The sequence below is a fragment of the Numida meleagris genome, chromosome 1 (genome assembly GCF_002078875.1).
Source record: "Numida meleagris isolate 19003 breed g44 Domestic line chromosome 1, NumMel1.0, whole genome shotgun sequence".
NCBI classification, from domain to species: domain Eukaryota; kingdom Metazoa; phylum Chordata; class Aves; order Galliformes; family Numididae; genus Numida; species Numida meleagris.
Window position 1 is genome coordinate 74305830 of NC_034409.1, and position 18324 is coordinate 74324153.

The following is an 18324-nucleotide window of genomic DNA, read 5'->3' on the forward strand; positions in this document are numbered from 1 at the left end:
GACAGAAGGGTGGCTTTCATGGCAATCACAGACCATGTCTTTGACTGGAGCAATCCTGAATATTGCACAGTGTTGTGTGGGCCTTTTCTTGTGCCTATGTCAAAACACAAAAGCCCTGCTCACACTGGCATGCATGAGTATGGCTAGTATTAAGGAAAACCTGGTGCCATGCTAATGTGCATCAGAGGTGTCCCCAAGTTCGACAAACCAGGAACAGCCTTGAAGGGAGATGGAGGCAGTGCAGGCCCCACCCTAACAGCTAGTGGCTGCCCTGTGTTTTGTGGCCTGAGAACTGTTTCTCCTTTCATAAGACATGGCATGAATCTGTACCAATGAATCTGTACCAGTCTGTCCAGGTTTGTACACAAGTTTGTCTGTCTGTATTAAAGTCTTCATGTCTGTATGCTTGATTTGGACTTTATGTTTCTTCTGAAACTCTGAGTTGGCTTCCAGGACTGTGATCTCAAAAAAAGCCACTTCATATGGGTTTCCAACAGGAGGAGAGGCCTGCAGGCACAGCTGTAGCCATAATTCAGGGTGAATCCTGTTAATGGATCTCCAGTCTTTTGGAGTAATGATTATGATACTGATTTTATATAGTTCCAGTTCTTTTTGCTCTGAAAAATCTAACAGTACTTTTCAGAATGTTTTACAGAAGAGTAAAATATCAGTGGGACTACACAGAAGGAAGGACTTGTGCAGGCTGAAGCAGGATTCAGTGCCTGATTAAAATGGGCCCAAGGGAGGGCATATCTTCTAGCCTTACTGTTCAGCAAAAGCAGAATTCATGCACTATCCACCCCAATGACAACCCTTGAAAATATCCTCCTCACTTGGAAGCTTGTGCAATGAAACAAGCCAAGCTGAGAGACGGTCTGAGTGATCAGACTCTCACTCCCAACTTTGCTTTGCAATGTTATTGTCATGTTGATTGGGACTGCTTGTTTTCTGCTAAATTGGAGGCTGTCTCCGAGTGGGGGTAGTAGAGCTGAGATGATATTGCCACAGCATAATAAGCCAGGTGATGAAGCAGATTTTACAAGAGGATGGGTTTTGACTGTGGGATTTGGGTTACATTATGTGACTTCTTGTTGCTTCATTCCACTATCATGACCCCAGAGGGGCCAGATCACACAGTTTGCATCTAATTGGTAATGTAAGCATTACCACTGGGTCGATACTATATGCTGCACGCACGTATAAAAAGAGATGGTCACTGCATACAGAAGTGAATCGAGACAATGTATAGCCTTGCTTAAACTAGGCCTCATAGCTTGAGCAAACATAACTTTAGGAAGGAACACAGAAACCATAGGAATGCGAGGTCTGTTGAAAATAAATGAAGATAAGTAGAGCTGTTGTTTGCAACTCAATGGGGAGGGGCGTCCTGTGAAGATAAGGAGGCAGAGCTGACAACACAATGGAGGGTAGAGTTGCTGTTTGCAACTCAGTGCAGGGTCCCATGAAGATAGGGAGGCAGATTTGCTGTTGCGACACAATGCAAGCCTCTAAAGGTTTCGCAAGGATGTCTAATAGCCTTCATCCAGCAACCACCAGATGGGCCCAGAGACCCTCCCAACATTCTAGGACACATGCTCAGAAGCGCGGGACATCCAATGCATATGTGACCAATTTCTTGGAAATGTGATGAACATGAATACACTATGCCTATAAATGTGTAGTCAGCGCTTTAATGGTCTGCATGTTCAGTGGAGCAATCCCCCATGCACCCAGTGCTGTAATAAAGGGAATACCTGCTTGACATAACTCACTGGGACCAGTGCTCTTTAACATCTTTGTAAGTGATATTGATTATGGAATTGAGTGCACCCTCAGCAAGTTTGCTGATGACACCAAGCTGAGTGGTGTGGTTGACACAATGGAAGGAAGGGGTGTCATCCAGAGGGACCTCAACCGACTCAGGTAATTCTAATGAAGTTCAACACAGCAAAGTGCAGGGTTTTGCACTTAGGCTGGAGGAATCCCAGGCATATACACGGACTGGGAGTAGCAATCCTTGAGAGTAGCCCTGCAGAGAAGGACCTGGGGGTCCTGGTGGATGAAAAACTTAACGTGAGCGAGTAGTGTGCTCTTGCAGCTCAGAAAGCAAATGGGATCCTGGGCTCCATCAGAAAAGGGGTGGGCAGCAGGGAGAGGGATGTGATTGTCCATCTCTACTCTGCCCTCGTGAGGCCCCATCTGGAGTACTGCTTCCAGGCCTGGGGCCTCCAGTACAAGAAAGACAGGGAACTGTTAGAGAGGGTCCAGGGGAGGACCACAAAGATGATCAGAGCACCTCCCCTATGAAGACAGGCTGCGGGAGCTGGGCTTGTTCAGCCTGGAGAAGAGAAGGCTGAGGGTTGACCTCACTGCAGCCTTCCAGTACCTAAAGGGAGCCTACAAACGGGAAGGGAATCAACTCTTTACAAGGGTAGATAATGGCAGGACAAGGGGAAATGGTTTTAAGTTGAAGGAGGGAAGATTTAGGTTGGATATCAGGGCGAAGTTCTTTACCAAGAGAGTGGTGAGGTGCTGGAACAGGCTGCCCAGAGAGGTTGTGGATGCTCTGTCCCTGGAGTTGTTCAAAGCCAGGCTGGATGGGGCTCTGGGCAATGGAGGTTGGCGGCCCTGCCTGCAGCAGGTGGGTTGGAACCTGATGATCCTTGATGTCCCTTCCAACCCAAGCTATTCTATGATTGGCATGTCAAGTTACTCTGTTGGATTTCTTGGCGTCAAAACTGAAAGTCAATATAAGCATGAAGGAAATTAAATTAGTAACCTGAGTTGCCTAAGATAAAGAGCTCTTCAGAAAAGCCAACATTCAAGGAGATTTGAAATCTCTTATCCCAGAATCCTACTGCTTACTGTCGCTAGACTGAGTCAGCCAGCAGCACTTTTTACAGTAGGAAGGCAGGGCCTGAAAAGATCAGAACAGTAGTGGCATGGTGACATTCGTGAATGTGAACTGCTAGCAGTTCTGAGGTGGAACGCAACACTCTGGCAAGAGAGAGTCAAAGTCTTGTTGGCCATGAGCCTTGAATGCTTTCACGCTTGAGTGCTGTCAAGATACCTTGAGTAGTCCGTCTGCTGCTAATATCAGGGAAGTTGATAGCATGTGCCAACAGCATAGGATAAGGATGTGCAATAAAGGCACAATGCTTGAACTTCCAAAACTTCCCTTGCTCCTAATGGTGCTTGGGCACACTCTCTACTCTGGGACATTTTCTTACTTCCCTTTGCTAGTACATCTCTTGTCCTTGCCTTCTAAGCTACAAAAGTATGAAACAGCCTCTCTGAGGCTGTTGTTCAAGGATTCCTAGAGCTAGGCTGGATTACCTTCTGACGAAGCTACAAAAAGCATTGGCATAAAGGTGAGACAGCAGATAGTCTACTGAAGCCAGCAGTTATACCACCAAGCAAAGCTTCATGCTAAAGGCAACAGTAGGAAATAAACACCAGAAAAGCCTTATTTGAGTGGAAGCTCTATCAGCCAGGCAGAATAGGCTCTACTCCCACTAGAAAAGGCTTTTAAAACTAAGCTTCTGTATTCCATACTAGACATGGTTTGAGAAAAATAGATAAGAATCACTGATATATTTCCCACTGTAACTTCTGCTTTAGGGAGCACATGGCCAGCTAAGCCATGCTTAACACACTGCTTTACAAAGAGCACCTCCAGTAGATATCTTGGACTCATTTTTGTCTAGTTTGTAAAGGCATCTAACTTTGCCTACTGAAGATCTAAATGTCAACTTCTTACTGGGGAGAAAAGCAAAGCCCAGAAACAACATTCTGGAACACAGTAGGACATATGAGATGTTGGCAGGTCAGAATTAAACACACGCAGAAAGCTGGCAGGGTTATCTGACCTGAGTCCTTGCAGAAATATACAGTATATACCAAAGGCATTAAAGTGAGAGCCAAGTAGTAGGGGTAGCATGGTGAGGAGGACACATGAAAATCAAGTGAAATCTTGGGCATATGAGAAATGAAGTTCCTCTGGGAAAAGACTTCTGTCCTGCTTCTGTTGCCCCTCTACTCCCAAGGATTTCCCCCACACCAGTGCACACATGCAAAGCAGATGAGGTTCTCACAGCATTGCAGATGTTCTAGCCATGCAAGGCAGGAGAATAATGCTGCCCCACAGAAGGGTGATTCTGCACATAGCTGATTGCTGGTCAAATCCCTCCACGGAAATGTGAGCCTTTTCTCTGTTCCACTGTTGCCTCTGCTTCTGCTGATTTCTTTCTTCCCCCTCCCCCTTGTCCAGACCTGAAGGATTATGCAACTCTTGCCTTGAGAGGATGCATGTCTGTCTCTCTTGGTTTGAAACCAAGGTGGAAATCATGCTGTGATGGGATGTGGTTGGGTGGAAGGGGTGGAGACAGTGTTTATTGCCTAGGCACCAAAGCCACGCTTGCCTCAAGGCTTATAAAGCTAATTGATATTTTTTTCTGGGAGATATCTTACACTGCCTTATCTTATGCAGCACAGCTTATGGCAGCAAGAGTGCTCAGTTACTCATTTTGATACAGGGGCTCAATTTTTATAAAGGTATCTTTACTGGGTTTTCACTGAAAACATCTTAATGGGCAAATTCATTCTTTGTGATGTCAGTGGATTTTGCTTTAGGGTTGAATTTCTTCTGTAGAGCTTCCTCCTTACTGCAACTTCCCTTAAGCCTCTGGCCAGATCAACCCAGGGCTCCATACATAGCCTTGCCAGTGCCCCTCACTTCGCCATGAAATAAGGGAAGAATTTTAGCACTTTATTATAGTTTTCTTTCTGTTCCCATGTAACTTAATCAGGAGCTGTCCTAGTGACCGTTTGGAGATGCAGAGCCATGGGGAATGCATCTGAAATCAGACCTGTTTTTTGTCCTGCTAGTTTTGGCTTGAACTTAAAACCTTGTTGATTTCAGAGAATCAAATATGTTCCCAGATCAGGGACAGAGAGTGCTTTAAACTTGCAGATTATCTGAATGTCATTGCTAGGTTAAAGGCATACATTCTTGCTACATTACTTTGTGAGCTAGGAGAGTGGATATTGAACACACATACAGAGACCATGCCAAAGTAAATCCAGGAAATTGCTTCAGCTGGGATCAAAGAGTAGGCAGGCAGCAAGTTCATTCTATATTGTGTACCTTTGGTTATGTTCTGCAAAAACACAGCTAGGGCCAGGGCAGGATGAGGACAACCAGCTTCAAATGAGGTTGTATCTAGAAGGCAAATAGGTCCAAGCCCTGCTCAGTTCAGCTGCCATTACTCCCATCCAGAAAAGGAAATAAAAAGTTGCAGTGCGTGGTAGAACCCTGGAGGAGATAGGTGGTGGTCAGTGCATAAGTACCTTATGGCTGGATGAAGCTGGCAGAAGGCTGGACAACTGGCTTGGGGAGACTAGATAAAATATGTGGAGCATTAAAATATATAGCTTTCTTTGGAAAGTCCTTACAGTGAAGTTATAAGGGGAGCTTCCATTGGGTAGGCAGGAGCAGCCCTGGAGAAAGTTTCTGTGCCCAGGATGATTAGACATGACTTGGGTGGATGGGTGAACAGAGGTGGTATTAAAGGGAAAGCAGGTGAATTGAAAGATTTTGAATCGAAGCGCAGATGAAAAACTGGATGAGCAGAAGATCACTAATAAAGCATGGCAAGAGTATCGAGAATCATTTTGCTGGGTAAAGAACTGGCTGGATGGTCACGCCCAGAGTGGTAATAAATGGAGTCACATCCAGCTGGCGACTGGTCACAAGTGGTATTCCTCAAGGGTTGGTACTGGGGCCTGTTGTGTTCAGTATCTTTACTGATGACATGGATGAGGGCATCGAGTGAACCCTCAGTAAGTTTGCAGATGACACCAAGCTGGCAGGAAGTGTCGATCTGCCTGGGGGTAGCAAGGCCCTACAGAGAGATCTGGACAGGCTGGATTGCTGGGCTGAGGCCAATGGCACGAAGTTCAACAAGACCAAGTGCTGGGTCCTGCACTTTGGCCACAACAACCCCAGGCAACACTACAGGCTTGGGGCAGACTGGCTGGAAGAATGTGTAGAGGAAACAGATGTGGGGGTATTGGTCAGCGCTCAGCTGAGCAGGAGCAAGCGGCATGCCCAGGTGGCCAAGAAGGCCAATGGCATCCTGGCTTGTATCAGAAATGTTGTTGCCAGCAGGAGCAGGGAAGTGATAGTCCCTCTGTATTCAGCTCTGGTGAAGCTGTGCCTTGAGTACTGCGTCCAGTTTTGGGCCCCTGACTACAAAAAAGACATTGAGGCCCTGGAACGTGTTCAGAAAAGGGCAACGAAGATGATGAGAGGTTGTCATAAGGCTTGTCACACAAGACAAGGCTTGCCACTTATAAGAGGTTGTCACACAAGCCTTATGAGGAGTGGCTGAGGGAGCTGAGATTGGTCAGCCTGGAGAAGAGGAGGTTAAGGGAGACCTTATCGCTCTCTATAGCGAATATATATACCTGAAGGGAGGTTGTGGTGAGGTGGGAGTCGGCCTCTTCTCTCATGTAACTAGTGATAGGACGAGGGGGAATGGCCTCAAGTCATAGCAAGGGAGATTCAGGTTAGACATTAGGAAATAATTCTTTTCTGAGAGAGTGGTCAAGTGCTGGAACAGACTGTCCAGGGAGGTGGTGAAGTAGCTGTCCCTGGAGATGTTCAAGATATGTTTAGATGTTGTACTGAGGGACATGGTTTAGTGGGAAATATTGGTAGGTGTACTGTTGGACTGGATGATCGTAGAGGTCTTTTCCAACCTTGGTGATTGTATGATTCTGTGATTTTTCACAAACTACAGCTGCTTTGGCTCTCACACAGTGCTATAGCCAGAATCCAGGCCAGCCACAACTGAGGTAAGTTTTTCTCATAAGTCCTCATCAGCATGGGTTAGATTTCACCTATCCCATGTCTCCCCAATAGTGCTCTAACACCCCATCACCTGGAATGCCATCTGAATTTAGATGTGAGTGGAGAACTGTACTGTGTGGCCTTTACTCTGGTGGAAATAAGTAAATATTAGCTAGTGTCATTAGCCTGGTAGATATAATCATATAACAACTCCCCTGCCCTCTTTGGACTTAGGAGCATCTGAGGGGTATATTTAGGATCGCTCCAGCCCATCAGTACCGGCTGTTCTCTCCTCCTGTGCAGATCTTGGCAGCTGTCTGTCCCAGCCCAAGCAATGGGAGCACCAGTGCTCCTCTTAGCCTTGACTCTATTCTTAGTCGCAGATGAAGCAAGCCTGGAACTGTGAGATCATCTCCTTTTGATTTTGGGGGGCTTTGTGGAGGGACTGCCGCTGAAAGATATAGTGCTGAGATGCTGCACTGTTTAGTATCACAGAGCTGCATGGTGGGAATCCTGTTATTAGGCTGAGCAGAAGCAACTCCTACTGGAATCTCAAACACCACTGCAGGTGAAAACCCTGGTATTTGCTAGTGAGGATGCTGCAATAGCAGTAGAGCAGTGCACTTCACACACTAAGGACCTACAGAAGCCACAAATCTTGCTTTTGTTAATCCTGTGCTGGCAGAGGTGAAATTTGCTGCAAAACTGAAGCCTTACGCCTCGGTCACTGAATTTTCAGTATAATTCCTCACACCACCTTTCTGTTTCTGTGTACTTGCTATTGAGGTATCATATATTGGGCAGCTGTGTCCTGGCTAATGGAAAGATGATGACAGACATATTAGAGGAGCGATCTTGTTCCATACTGGGCATGTTGCCACTTTCAGGTATGGAAAGGGAGCTGCGTTGCATTTCCTTCACTGTAGGCCTTTAGACATTTCTGACCTCTGGTTCTGCCTCATCATGAAAGCAGCAGAGATGGATTCTGGCCTGTCCACCTCAGCCTCTGAATGTTTCTGAACATCTTCTGCTCTCTTCTAGTCAGTACATGGTGGTGTTCCCTGCTGTCATTCACCGTTCCCAAGAGGAGAAGCTCTGTATTCATCTCAGCTCCCTGACTGAGGCTGTCCACCTGGCTGTCAACTTGGAAGTGGAAAACCAGAATCAAACACTGGTGGAACAGGATGTGGAGAAGCCAGGCACTTTTGAGTGCATCAGTTTCAAGGTGAGTGTAGCTGTGGTTGCTGACTTGTCAGTGGATGCTCTTACTCTCACTTCAGACAATAGTGCTCTCCTGACATGCTGTCCTTCTCTGCCTTAACATAGGCTGCAAACAAGTGAAATGTATTTCCCTACCAATTCCAGGCAAAATGCAACAACTCAGCAAAACAGGAAATCTTTCACTGTATAAATAAAAGACTGTCCTTTTGATCTGTGTTAGCTCATTTCACCGTACTTAAAGCTTGTTGGAAAACACTGACTGTTTACTCAGTGCTTAGACCATTCTAATGCTTGAAAAATCACGGTTAAAGTTAACACATAGGAAATACATTCTTTTCATCCTCACTTCCTCATAAGCCTGTCCTTTCAGCTTCAAGAGGATGATTGTACTCCAAAGCTGTATCTGTATGACAAGTTGTAGTTGCAGCCTACGTAGGCATTGAGCTTGCTTTATGTTACCTGTAATTGGTGGTGGTGGCGCTGAACCCACAATGAACGGGATTTTACCTTGGTAGTCCAGATATTTTGTGGGTGACTTGACTTCCTGTCACTGAAACCTTGCTGCTGTGCTTAGCTGAACTAGCCATACGGAGGCTGTGACATAACTACAGGAACTTCAATTGCATCTTAGGGGAGCCATGGATATCTGTCTGGTGCTGAGACTACAAACTTTCTCTGTCTTCCTCAGCACCATACTAAATCAGTGTGTCTATGTCCTACAGATTCAGCAGAAGTCTAGAAGGGGCTGTAGACACTTCTAGTTCTTGCATCAGTAAGACTATTGTTAACAAAATGTTTGGTGCCAGGCAAACAGGAGACAGCAAGTCCTTTTTCTGGAAAGCCAGGCACGTTTGCAGTTAGAAACAACACAAAACAAAACAAAGCAAACCAAACCAAAACAAAAACCTTTATCCTGGTAAGCTCAGTCTTTCTGATAGTGAGATGTCCAAAGTTTTTGCCTGCCCACTGTCTTGTTTCCCATAACTGCCGTGGTCAGCTCCAGATCTGACCTCCCCATGGTTTTTCCTCATTTGTCAAAAATCTTGTGTTTCTGTGGAGGGTAAGAAGGACATGTTAGATGGTTCACTCTTACATTCGCGAATAAGATGATGACTGCTTCTTCTCCCATAATATCAAGTGCAATAAAGGCAGATTCATGTAGTGGAATTTGGACTCTGGAGTTTGAGGATTGTTTAAGTGAAGTAATGTCTCACTTCTGGGTTAAGATGAAAAGTCTCTGATGATTTTTTTTCTGTTTCCTTATATCAATCAACCTAGGTGCCAAAGTTACTTTCCTCGGAAAAAGATTCTTCAGCTACACAAGTAAGACACCTCTCTTGGCTGCTCTCCTCTTACAAACTAGAGGAGTTCCATATCTCTTGCATTTGAGCCATGTTCAAGGGAGGAGATGCAGGGTGGGAAAGACTATAAAGGGGAGAAAGATATAGAAAGACACAAGTATGATAAGGGGAAAGGCAGAGAAAAATGAGGAAACTGAGGAATATGAAGCAGACTATGACTAAGGAAAGGAGAGTGGAGGGAAAGAAGGAAGTTGAAAATTTTAGTAAGAAGGGGACCTCAGTTTCTTCTTCAAGCTACTTGAAGTCTTAGACAGTTGTTGGTTTTTTTTCAAATTTGACAGTCAGAAGAGGTTGTTTTTCTTCATGTCCTGATACACAGCAGTGACAATATGTACTTTGAGGGTTACAAGAAGGTTCTGCTCAAACCCCAGGAGAATATAATTCTGGTAGAGACAGACAAGGCCATCTACAAACCTGGAGAAACAGGTGAGGAATGAAGGTGATGTGGAAATGGGGAGGAATGATCGAAGTAGCAGCGATATTTGGTGGGAAATCTTCATCAGGTGCATCAAGCTAATTTTGTTGGAACTAGAAGAAAGCAGACCTGTATTTTCAGGATTTCCTGGAACAACGTGAGTCAGAATGCTCTCTTATGAGCCATGGTGCATCAAATGCTCATCCTGCTGCTCCTGAGTGTCATTCTGGGGAAGTATGAGGCCTAAAAGGAAAGCCAGAAGTCTCGAAAACACTGGGCAATCTATTGTCATTTTTTGAATTGTTGTTTACCTTTAAGTAAAGTTTAGAGTCACTACATAGATGCTGTGTGCTTAGTGCACCTCCAAGTTGTATACATGTAGAGACTTGCTCCAGAGTTTTCACACTGCGAACAGACTGCAGAAAGCCACTGTTTTATACTTCATTATAATCTTTCCAGGTAAAAACAATGATTTTCTACAGCATACATCTGCACGTATATCTCCTAGACAAAGTTCTAGGTGGGATGGGGTGGGGAGATGTTAGGGGGTAGGTGATGAGGAGGGGAAAGGCCAGAATGTTGCTGAGGTAAACTAAGAGAGACACAAATAATGGAGCAGAGGAAAGGAGAAGAATATTTGTGCAAGGATATATTGCACTCAGAATGCTTTACTATCCTTTTCTTTATATTTTCAGTGAAATTTCGAATCGTAATCCTTGATGACGACCTTATGGTCATTAAAAATGAGGTGAGTATAACCCTGTGCATTTCTAGAAGAAGGAGCCTAAGCATGATACACATTGAGAGGCCCATGGAAGAGACTTCTCCTTGCATGCCTATTAAATTATAAGGACAAATGATCTTTGAAGGGAAACCATTCATCTGTTGGTCTCTTAGAGAAAGATTGCAGTGTAAACTAGCACAGGAAGAAGAGGACACATAACGTAGGATCTGGATGGGGTATAACTTTTCTGGTGTACATGGACTGTCAACGGTTTACGGGCGTTCGGCCCGGTTCCGTGACGAAGGGGATGGGGGATCCACAGGTCCACGCCCCAGGAAAAGGGAAAAGGGGAAAAGGGTAAGGAGATGGCCCTGAGAGCAAAGAACAGCGGCAACAATCTGAGGAGAAACAAACTAATTTACTAAATAAGATATCGGAATGCAAAACAACACACTATAATACAATATAATTACAATTGAAGCTGATAAATCCAATACAGAGAGAGAGATTGTCCCAAAATCAAGGTAGGCCTTACTCTACTACCGACGATAAGACGGCTGGAGAGCGAGGTGCTGCCAAGACGAGAGATGGCGGAAAAAAGGGACGAGGTCTCGTGATCTGCAAGTTTTTATACTGCGAGCTTTTATCTTTTCCCTCCGGCTGGAAAATGGTAACAGAGGAGCAAAGTGCCATGGGGAATGTAGTAGTCTTTCTCTTCTGAGAACCAGGTACATTCACTACATGATGTTATGATGTGGAGTACCAATAACCGAAAATCATAAAACCATGACAATGGATGCAATTTAGGTCTCCACAAAACTGAGCTTGTTTCTCTCTTCTTTTTACAGTTTCTCCAGATATGGTTGCAGGTAAGTGACAAATATGTGACCACGGGGAGATTTCTGTCTCTTCCACTGTGCCCTTTCACTCCTAGACTGAGCTGTGCTACAAATGTAACCCCATAAATTAGTCAGTTGGGGACCTTTCTACCTGGTCAGCCTGGGTTCTTCATTCAAACCAGCTCTCTGTGATGCAAATAGCTGATCTAGAGGCAGTAGTGAATCTCAGCCCAAATCTTGCCTATACGGAGCAAAAAGCACGAAGCAAAATGGTTAGTATATGCAGCACAGCTGCTTGTCTTTCCTAAGGTGTTATGGTGTTACCACTTCCCATTACCTTTACTGACAACCTTTGTAATTCAAAAGTTCAGTAAAAGGATACTGGAGGGAGAAGTAATCTCACCTCATGGTCTATAATGTGGCAAGAGGTACTCTTCCCTGAGGCAAGGGTAAGCCTTGGTAGCGCCTTCTTGTGCCTCAGTATAGTTGGACCTTCAAAGTAACCCATGCTGTCAGTTTGATTTGGTGGCTCCGAACGTTCTTTCCCAAATAGGATCCTGAATATAACCGTATTGCTGAATGGCTGAATGTAAAGTCAAGACATGGCATTGTGGATCTGTCCTTCCCCCTGGCCTCTGAAGCAGCCCTTGGGAATTATACCATCTCAGTGCAGCAAGGCATGGCTCAAAAAATATTCAGTGTTGAAGAATATGGTAAGACTTAGACAGCGGAAGTGAGGTAAAAGCATTGTGGATAGCTAGAGGAAAGACGAGGGTGATGTGGCTGTGTTCATCAGACCTTTTGCTCTGGGAGAAGACCAGACTGGGGATATGGTCAGATGGGTCTGGGCACAGACTCCAGAACTCTAGAGGTTCTGCGGCTAAGTAGGGCACAAGGGAGAGGTTGTAATCTAACATGTTGTTCTAGCTGTAGCTGGGCCCTGTGACGAGTGCTTGCTGCTGCTCATTGTCTCCTTCTTCTAAGCTAAATATACTGTTCACTTCAGTCAGCTGGCATAACAGGAGCTGCATCACACCTTAACCCCATTCACTTGCAGTGATGTGTGAGAATAAAACCCTGTGCTGTTTACAATGTTTATGGTTGACTGAGTTGGAGTAGAAAGCAGTTCTTTGTTTCTGTAGCAGCAGAGGGAGGCACAAGCAAGGGACTAAGTGCTGTCACAGCATGGGGATGAATAAATGGGAATATTACAGTCTTTCCCCTCATTTGGACTGCAGCTATAGCAGAATTTCTAATTGGTACAGTATTACTTTTTTTCCCTTGTTCTGTATCTTTCCATCTTCCATGCATCTGTTCGCAGAGTTGACGAGGTTTGAATTAAAGATTGAGCACCCTCCCTTCATCAGTACAGAGGATGAGGAATTTCATCTCAAGTCATGTGGCAAGTAAGTACCATTGTGATCTGTCCTTTGGCTCCACAATCACCTCTAGATTGCTAGCAGCAGAGAAGTGGCCTATCAGTACAATGCTCTTGCATTAACTTTTTGTTGAGGGAGACAAATCACCCTGTGGAACTGGTTCTTTTTTACACGTGTTATTTACTGTGAGACTGAAGGATACTAAGGTTGCTGGTTAGAGGGCACACTTGAGATGGTGGCTTGAAACACATTCCCAATATATAGTGGATGAAGTGGGATGCAAACTGATTTTAAGGGATGATGTTTTTGAGCAAGCAAGATACAACACTCTCCCCGACTCCACTTAACCCTTGATAGGGCAGTGGACCTGGTTCAAAATTTCTGCTGAAGTAGCTCATTTTCAGGTGTGTTTTTCTCTCCTTTGACACAGGTATACCTATGGAAAGCCTGTTCAAGGGAAAATAGATATTACTTTTATCACATTTTTACAGTTTGAAATGAATGATTTCTCAAATTCTTCTGAGATGAGGAAACAACAGAGCTGGGTAGGTGAACAAATAAGAGAGTAGAAAGTATCACCTGATGAAAATGTGTATTTGTTTGTCTGTCCCCTTAATCTGCCTGATGGCACCCCTAATGTACCCAAATCTATGTAGCCTGATGACTTCCTACTTGTTAGATCTAATCAGACAATTGATTTATCTTCCTGTGACTCTATTGCTTTAAATACTGTTTTGTCTGCCCATATCTGACTCGCTGTTTCAGGAGAAGGTGTAAGCTCTTTAAAAGTAATAGTGCCTTTGGTCTTTCAAAGAGTCTGTACGATGTTACGTTGAATCAGATCACTGATCTATTCAGCCCTGTGTCTGCTCTCACCAATAAATGTGGTTTCAGAGCATTAAGTCTGTGACTTAATGCACTATTTGTTGCTCTATTCACACAGTTTATGGATCACCCTAAGCTTACCAGTGTCCTGTTAAAGATTATGTCCAGTGTTAGCTACACTTTTTTGCACATTTGTGCTCATTATAAGTTTGTGGTTAAGCCGAAAGCTTAGTTTCTCTTACAGCTTTCCGATGCACCTTTCTGAGCCTGAAAGTCACAATAAAACATTTTTAGATATCATGCCGGCCAGCAACAAGTAGGAATACAAAAGTCCAGATGGATTTCTGCATTTTTTAAAATTTGCCAGTAGCAAATTATCTCCATCTGAAACACTGGAGTCTTAGCTGTGCAAAACGCCAAATGAGTGCCAGCTTCCTCTCACACATTGTGCAATAAGCCCTGCAAGGTTCTCCAGAGAACTCAACAGACACAATTAAAAACACTTTGTCCACCACAGCTCTCATGACAGACTCTCTGTACCCAGTCTCTGCTTAATGCTTGGCACAGCTCTTGAAATCTTTAACTGGCTGGATGCCCTTTTTTAAAATGGTCACATCACAGAGACTGAATGTATGACTGGAATGCCATCATGTCAACCTTTATTCACAAGGGCCAGAACGTTTCAGGAAGGAGGCTACCTCTAATTCAGATGGAAACACGTGGTCATTCAGATGCAGGATCTGGGCTTAATGCAGTCTCCTTCTGAGTTTGTTTTTGACATAATTAACCACTGTATGATTTATCTGAAGAACTTTTTTAATGCCACTTTTTTTGGTGACTTTAATCCAAGTGTGTGAGTGTCTTCTCTCACTAAATTATCCATGATGGATTTGTGCAGTTATAGGTTTTGAGTTTCCTTCTGTTCCATAAGTATTTAGAAATATTTCTTTAGGATTACCCACCATATATGAAACAGCTCCTCTACCTCCAGATCACACTTTTTCTCTATTTGTGTCTCTGTTTCTCCAGACAGACGAGAATGGCTGCGCTAATTTTACAGTAAAGACAAAGGCTCTGGAATTAAATGAATTGGACAACTACATATATGTGGTAGGACAAATGGAGGAAATTGGAACAGGTACTGGAGAAAATGTGAAGAGTTTCATTACTTACAGCAGGCTTCTCCTTTCTTTGTTTGAATTTTTTTGGTTTTGACCTTCCTGCAGTAGTTGTATTCCTTTTGAAAGGATCAGTCTTCTGCCATGATGATGGTGTCTATTCTAGTACTTCTTCTATCTATTATTACCAGATTTCCCAATCCTCTCCACCCTTCATCTCCACTAGCATGTAGATGTCATTTTAGTGATTGCCTGGACACCAAGGTGTTTCTCAGCCAGTTGCAAAGCCTTTGCTAGTCATGGAAAAGTCTGCAACAAACCCTCACAGTTCTTTTTAATTGTAGTGCACCATCCTGACAGGCAGTTTGTACCCAGAATCTTTTGTTTTCTCTTTTCCTAACCCTCAGGCAAGGCTGCTTATGTACACTTCTGCTGTCAGGAATCTCATTCTTCTCCCTTTTAGTCTGCCACAATATTGACTATAAGGAGGTAGGTTCTCAGCATGAATGTTAATGTCCCATTGATCTGACAACTGGAGGTGTCCATTTTTTGGAATGCCACACTGTGGGTGGGGATCTTCAGGCCACTTTTAGGCACCTACAGTGTAGCTGTCTACAACTAAACAATGATCTGATTTCTCTTAATCAGCAATAAAGAGAAATAGGTGCTTATAAGGTATGATGCACCTCATCATAATGCAGATGTCCTAGAAAGACTGAAATAATTATACACTAGCAGAATACATTTTCTCTTCTAAATTTAAAAGCTGTAGATAGATAGCTTAGAAGTGTCTTCTTGTCTTCTGCTTCCCTAAGAACACTGCTAGAGTTCAATTGACTTTTTCTGTCTCCAAACAGGAGCACAGACCATGGATTTATCTAGAATTTCTATTGTGACAAGAATGAAATCTATAGAGTTTATCAATCTCCATCCATTCTACAAACGTGGACTACCATATACAGGGCAGGTAACACCCATGGGTCCCTTCTCTGAGAATGCATCATAGGTCTTGTTTTCTGTAGGCAGAAGGAAGCGATCTTTTGGAGAGTAAGCGCTGCTCTGCTGGTATCCAGCAACTATGAGTGGAGCCCTCTATAAAAGCAATTTCTTCTCACCACCCTAACCTAGTAATTTCCCTGGACAGGAATTTTAGGGCCAGCTGCAGTCTCTGCAAGGCTCTTCAGGAGCAGTTCCTGAAACTAGTCTATGTGGTATAAGGGATATGGAATGGGTGTGGTGGCAGCAGGGAGATAGTACTCCCTGAGGACAGCCATCCAAGTGGTTACAGCAACTTGGCAAATCACTAAAGCTTTGTATGTCTGTTCACTAACATTCATTTCTGACTCAAGTTCCCGGAATGCTGGTAGGACAGCTGTCCCACCGGGGCTAGAAACAGTTCTACCTGGGCCAGTACTAACTCCAGCATAAATGAAGGCAAGAAGCAGCAAGAGTTAAGTTGCTGGAGACAAGATAGTTTCTAGTATTCTAAGATCTTGGAGCACTGTCCAAGAAAAGGCTCAGGATCCAAGTAAATTTCCTTTTCCTCCCCCAGTGTAAGTGTATTATTTGGCTGCATTACCCTTTATTTCTGGTTCTGAACTGCTGCACACAAATTCAGATTTGATTTGGATCCTTCCAACCTGTCTGAAAGGTAGAAGGATTTAGAAAGACTAATGATAGAAAAAAATAATATTAAGCACTGACAGAGCCTTGGAGTGTAGCATGGTGGGGGTATTAACTTCTGACTTTTGTTTGCAGATGTACTGCCACAGTTATTACTCTCCCCTCCAAAATGAAATAGTCTACCTAACGATTGATGTAAATGATGAGAAGACACACCTGTCATTCCTCACAGATGAGGAAGGGAAAGTCAACTTTTCACTGAATACCACCAGCTGGAACAGCTCACTGGTTTCACTGAAGGTCAGCATCAGCCACAGGAAAAATGATCAGTGAAGTAAGGAGGAATGGGATGGAAAGTGGAAGACATCTAAGGTCCTAGGGACCTAGACAGGCTTGAGCAATGGACTAAGGTGAATCTCATGAAGTTCAACAAATCCAAATGCAAAAATCTTGCACCTGGGTCGAGGCAACCCTCAGTACCAGTACAAGATGGGGGATGAAAGGATTGAGTGCAGCACTGCCAAAAAAGACCTGGGGTTACTGGTGGATGGGAAGCTGGACATGAGCCAGCAATGTTCCCTCACAGCCCAGAAAGCCAGCCATATCCTGGGCTGTATCAAAAGAAGTGTGGTCAGCAGGGCGAAGGAGGTGATCCTGCCTCTGCTCTGCACTGGTGAGGGCTCACCTGGAGTACTGCGTCCAGATGTGAAGTCCTCAGTACAGGAGAGGCATGGACCTGTTGGAGCGTGTCCAGAGGAGGGCCACAAAAATGATCCAAGGAATGGAACATGTTTTCTATGAGACAGGCTGAGAGCTGGGGCTGTTCAGCCTGGAGAAGAGAAGGCTCTGAGGTGACCTGAGAGTGGCCTTTCAGTATCCAAAGGAGAGCTACAGAAAAGAAGAGGACAGACTCTTTAGCAGGATGTGTTGGGATGGAACATGTTGGGATGGAACAAGGGGAAATGGTTTCAAGATTAAAGAGGGTAGATTGGATATATGGAAAAAGTCTTTTACAGTGAGGGTGGTGAGGCAGTGGAACAGGTTGTCTAGAGACGTGGCTGATGTCCCATCCCTGGAGACTTTCAAGGCGAGGCTGGATAAGGCCCTGAGCAACCTAATTTTGCTATGCATATCCCTGTTCATTGCAGGGGAGTTGGACTAGATGACCTTTAAAGGTCTCTTCCAACTCTAATGATTCTGTGATTCTATGACTCTATGATTTTATGTTTTTCCCTGAGGCAACAGCCTATCTATTGTGAAGTTCCCTAATTTTGACTGAGCTCTGTAATCTTTTGGGGCAGGCTCAAGTTTTTGTTCCCAGGCCCACAGCTATTATTCACAAAGTCCTAGATTCTCTGCAGGGAAATAGAGCTTCATCATGCAAAAGCTCTTTTGGTGCCTGTTTTACTTCAGGGCATCTAACAAGAAATACTAAGAGAAAATTTGGGTGTTATATTCATGGTAGATGCTTAAAAGCTGATGTTGTGTCTCCTTGGAAAGAATAAAGAAGGAAAAGGAAGACTGTGGGCAAACTACTAAACTTAGGTTTTTGCTAAAATGTCATAAGAGACAGTGTTACTGACTTCAGTATTGACCTTACATAAAAGAACATTTTAAACATACCAGATATGTAATCTGCCAACTAGCTCAGGTAGTATCTTAGTATTTTCAGCTGCCTCAAGCTCTTGTCATGTCATACTGATTGCTTATTCATGTTTTCGTACTCTGAAGGGCGCATACAATCTTGGAAATGTCACCACGGGCAATTATGGGCAGAACACAGGGATTGAGGAGAGCTTCCACTGGCTGAAACCTTTCTACTCTGAGAGCAACAGCTTCCTTGAGATCAAGGCCAGGAATGATGTGATGCCCTGTGATCAAGAGCAGGAAGTGCAAGTGGACTATATCCTTGACCTGAATAAACTCAGCTCTGAAACAGACCACATTGATTTCTACTATATGGTAA

The 18324-nt window shown here is 44.1% G+C and overlaps 1 protein-coding gene across 5 annotated transcripts in view; it reads left to right on the forward strand.

The window, feature by feature from the left end:
• The window catches only part of LOC110397807 (alpha-2-macroglobulin-like protein 1), a 46836-nt gene continuing 28781 nt past the window's right edge, over positions 270 to 18324 (forward strand). Inside the window, exons 1-13 of one of the 5 annotated variants that reach the window (XM_021394685.1) lie at positions 270 to 356; positions 7895 to 8078; positions 9353 to 9397; positions 9717 to 9861; positions 10546 to 10598; positions 11423 to 11443; positions 11967 to 12126; positions 12735 to 12819; positions 13223 to 13337; positions 14647 to 14755; positions 15593 to 15702; positions 16494 to 16658; positions 18090 to 18320. In XM_021394685.1, coding sequence (XP_021250360.1) covers positions 7902 to 8078; positions 9353 to 9397; positions 9717 to 9861; positions 10546 to 10598; positions 11423 to 11443; positions 11967 to 12126; positions 12735 to 12819; positions 13223 to 13337; positions 14647 to 14755; positions 15593 to 15702; positions 16494 to 16658; positions 18090 to 18320 — 1416 coding nt within the window. In that variant the 5' untranslated portion in view covers positions 270 to 356; positions 7895 to 7901. Of the gene's footprint in view, positions 357 to 6788; positions 6859 to 7894; positions 8079 to 9352; positions 9398 to 9716; positions 9862 to 10545; positions 10599 to 11422; positions 11444 to 11966; positions 12127 to 12257; positions 12820 to 13222; positions 13338 to 14646; positions 14756 to 15592; positions 15703 to 16493; positions 16659 to 18089; positions 18321 to 18324 lie in introns of those variants that run through there. The other 4 variants (XM_021394660.1, XM_021394649.1, XM_021394668.1 and 1 more) reach the window with 4 other exon arrangements.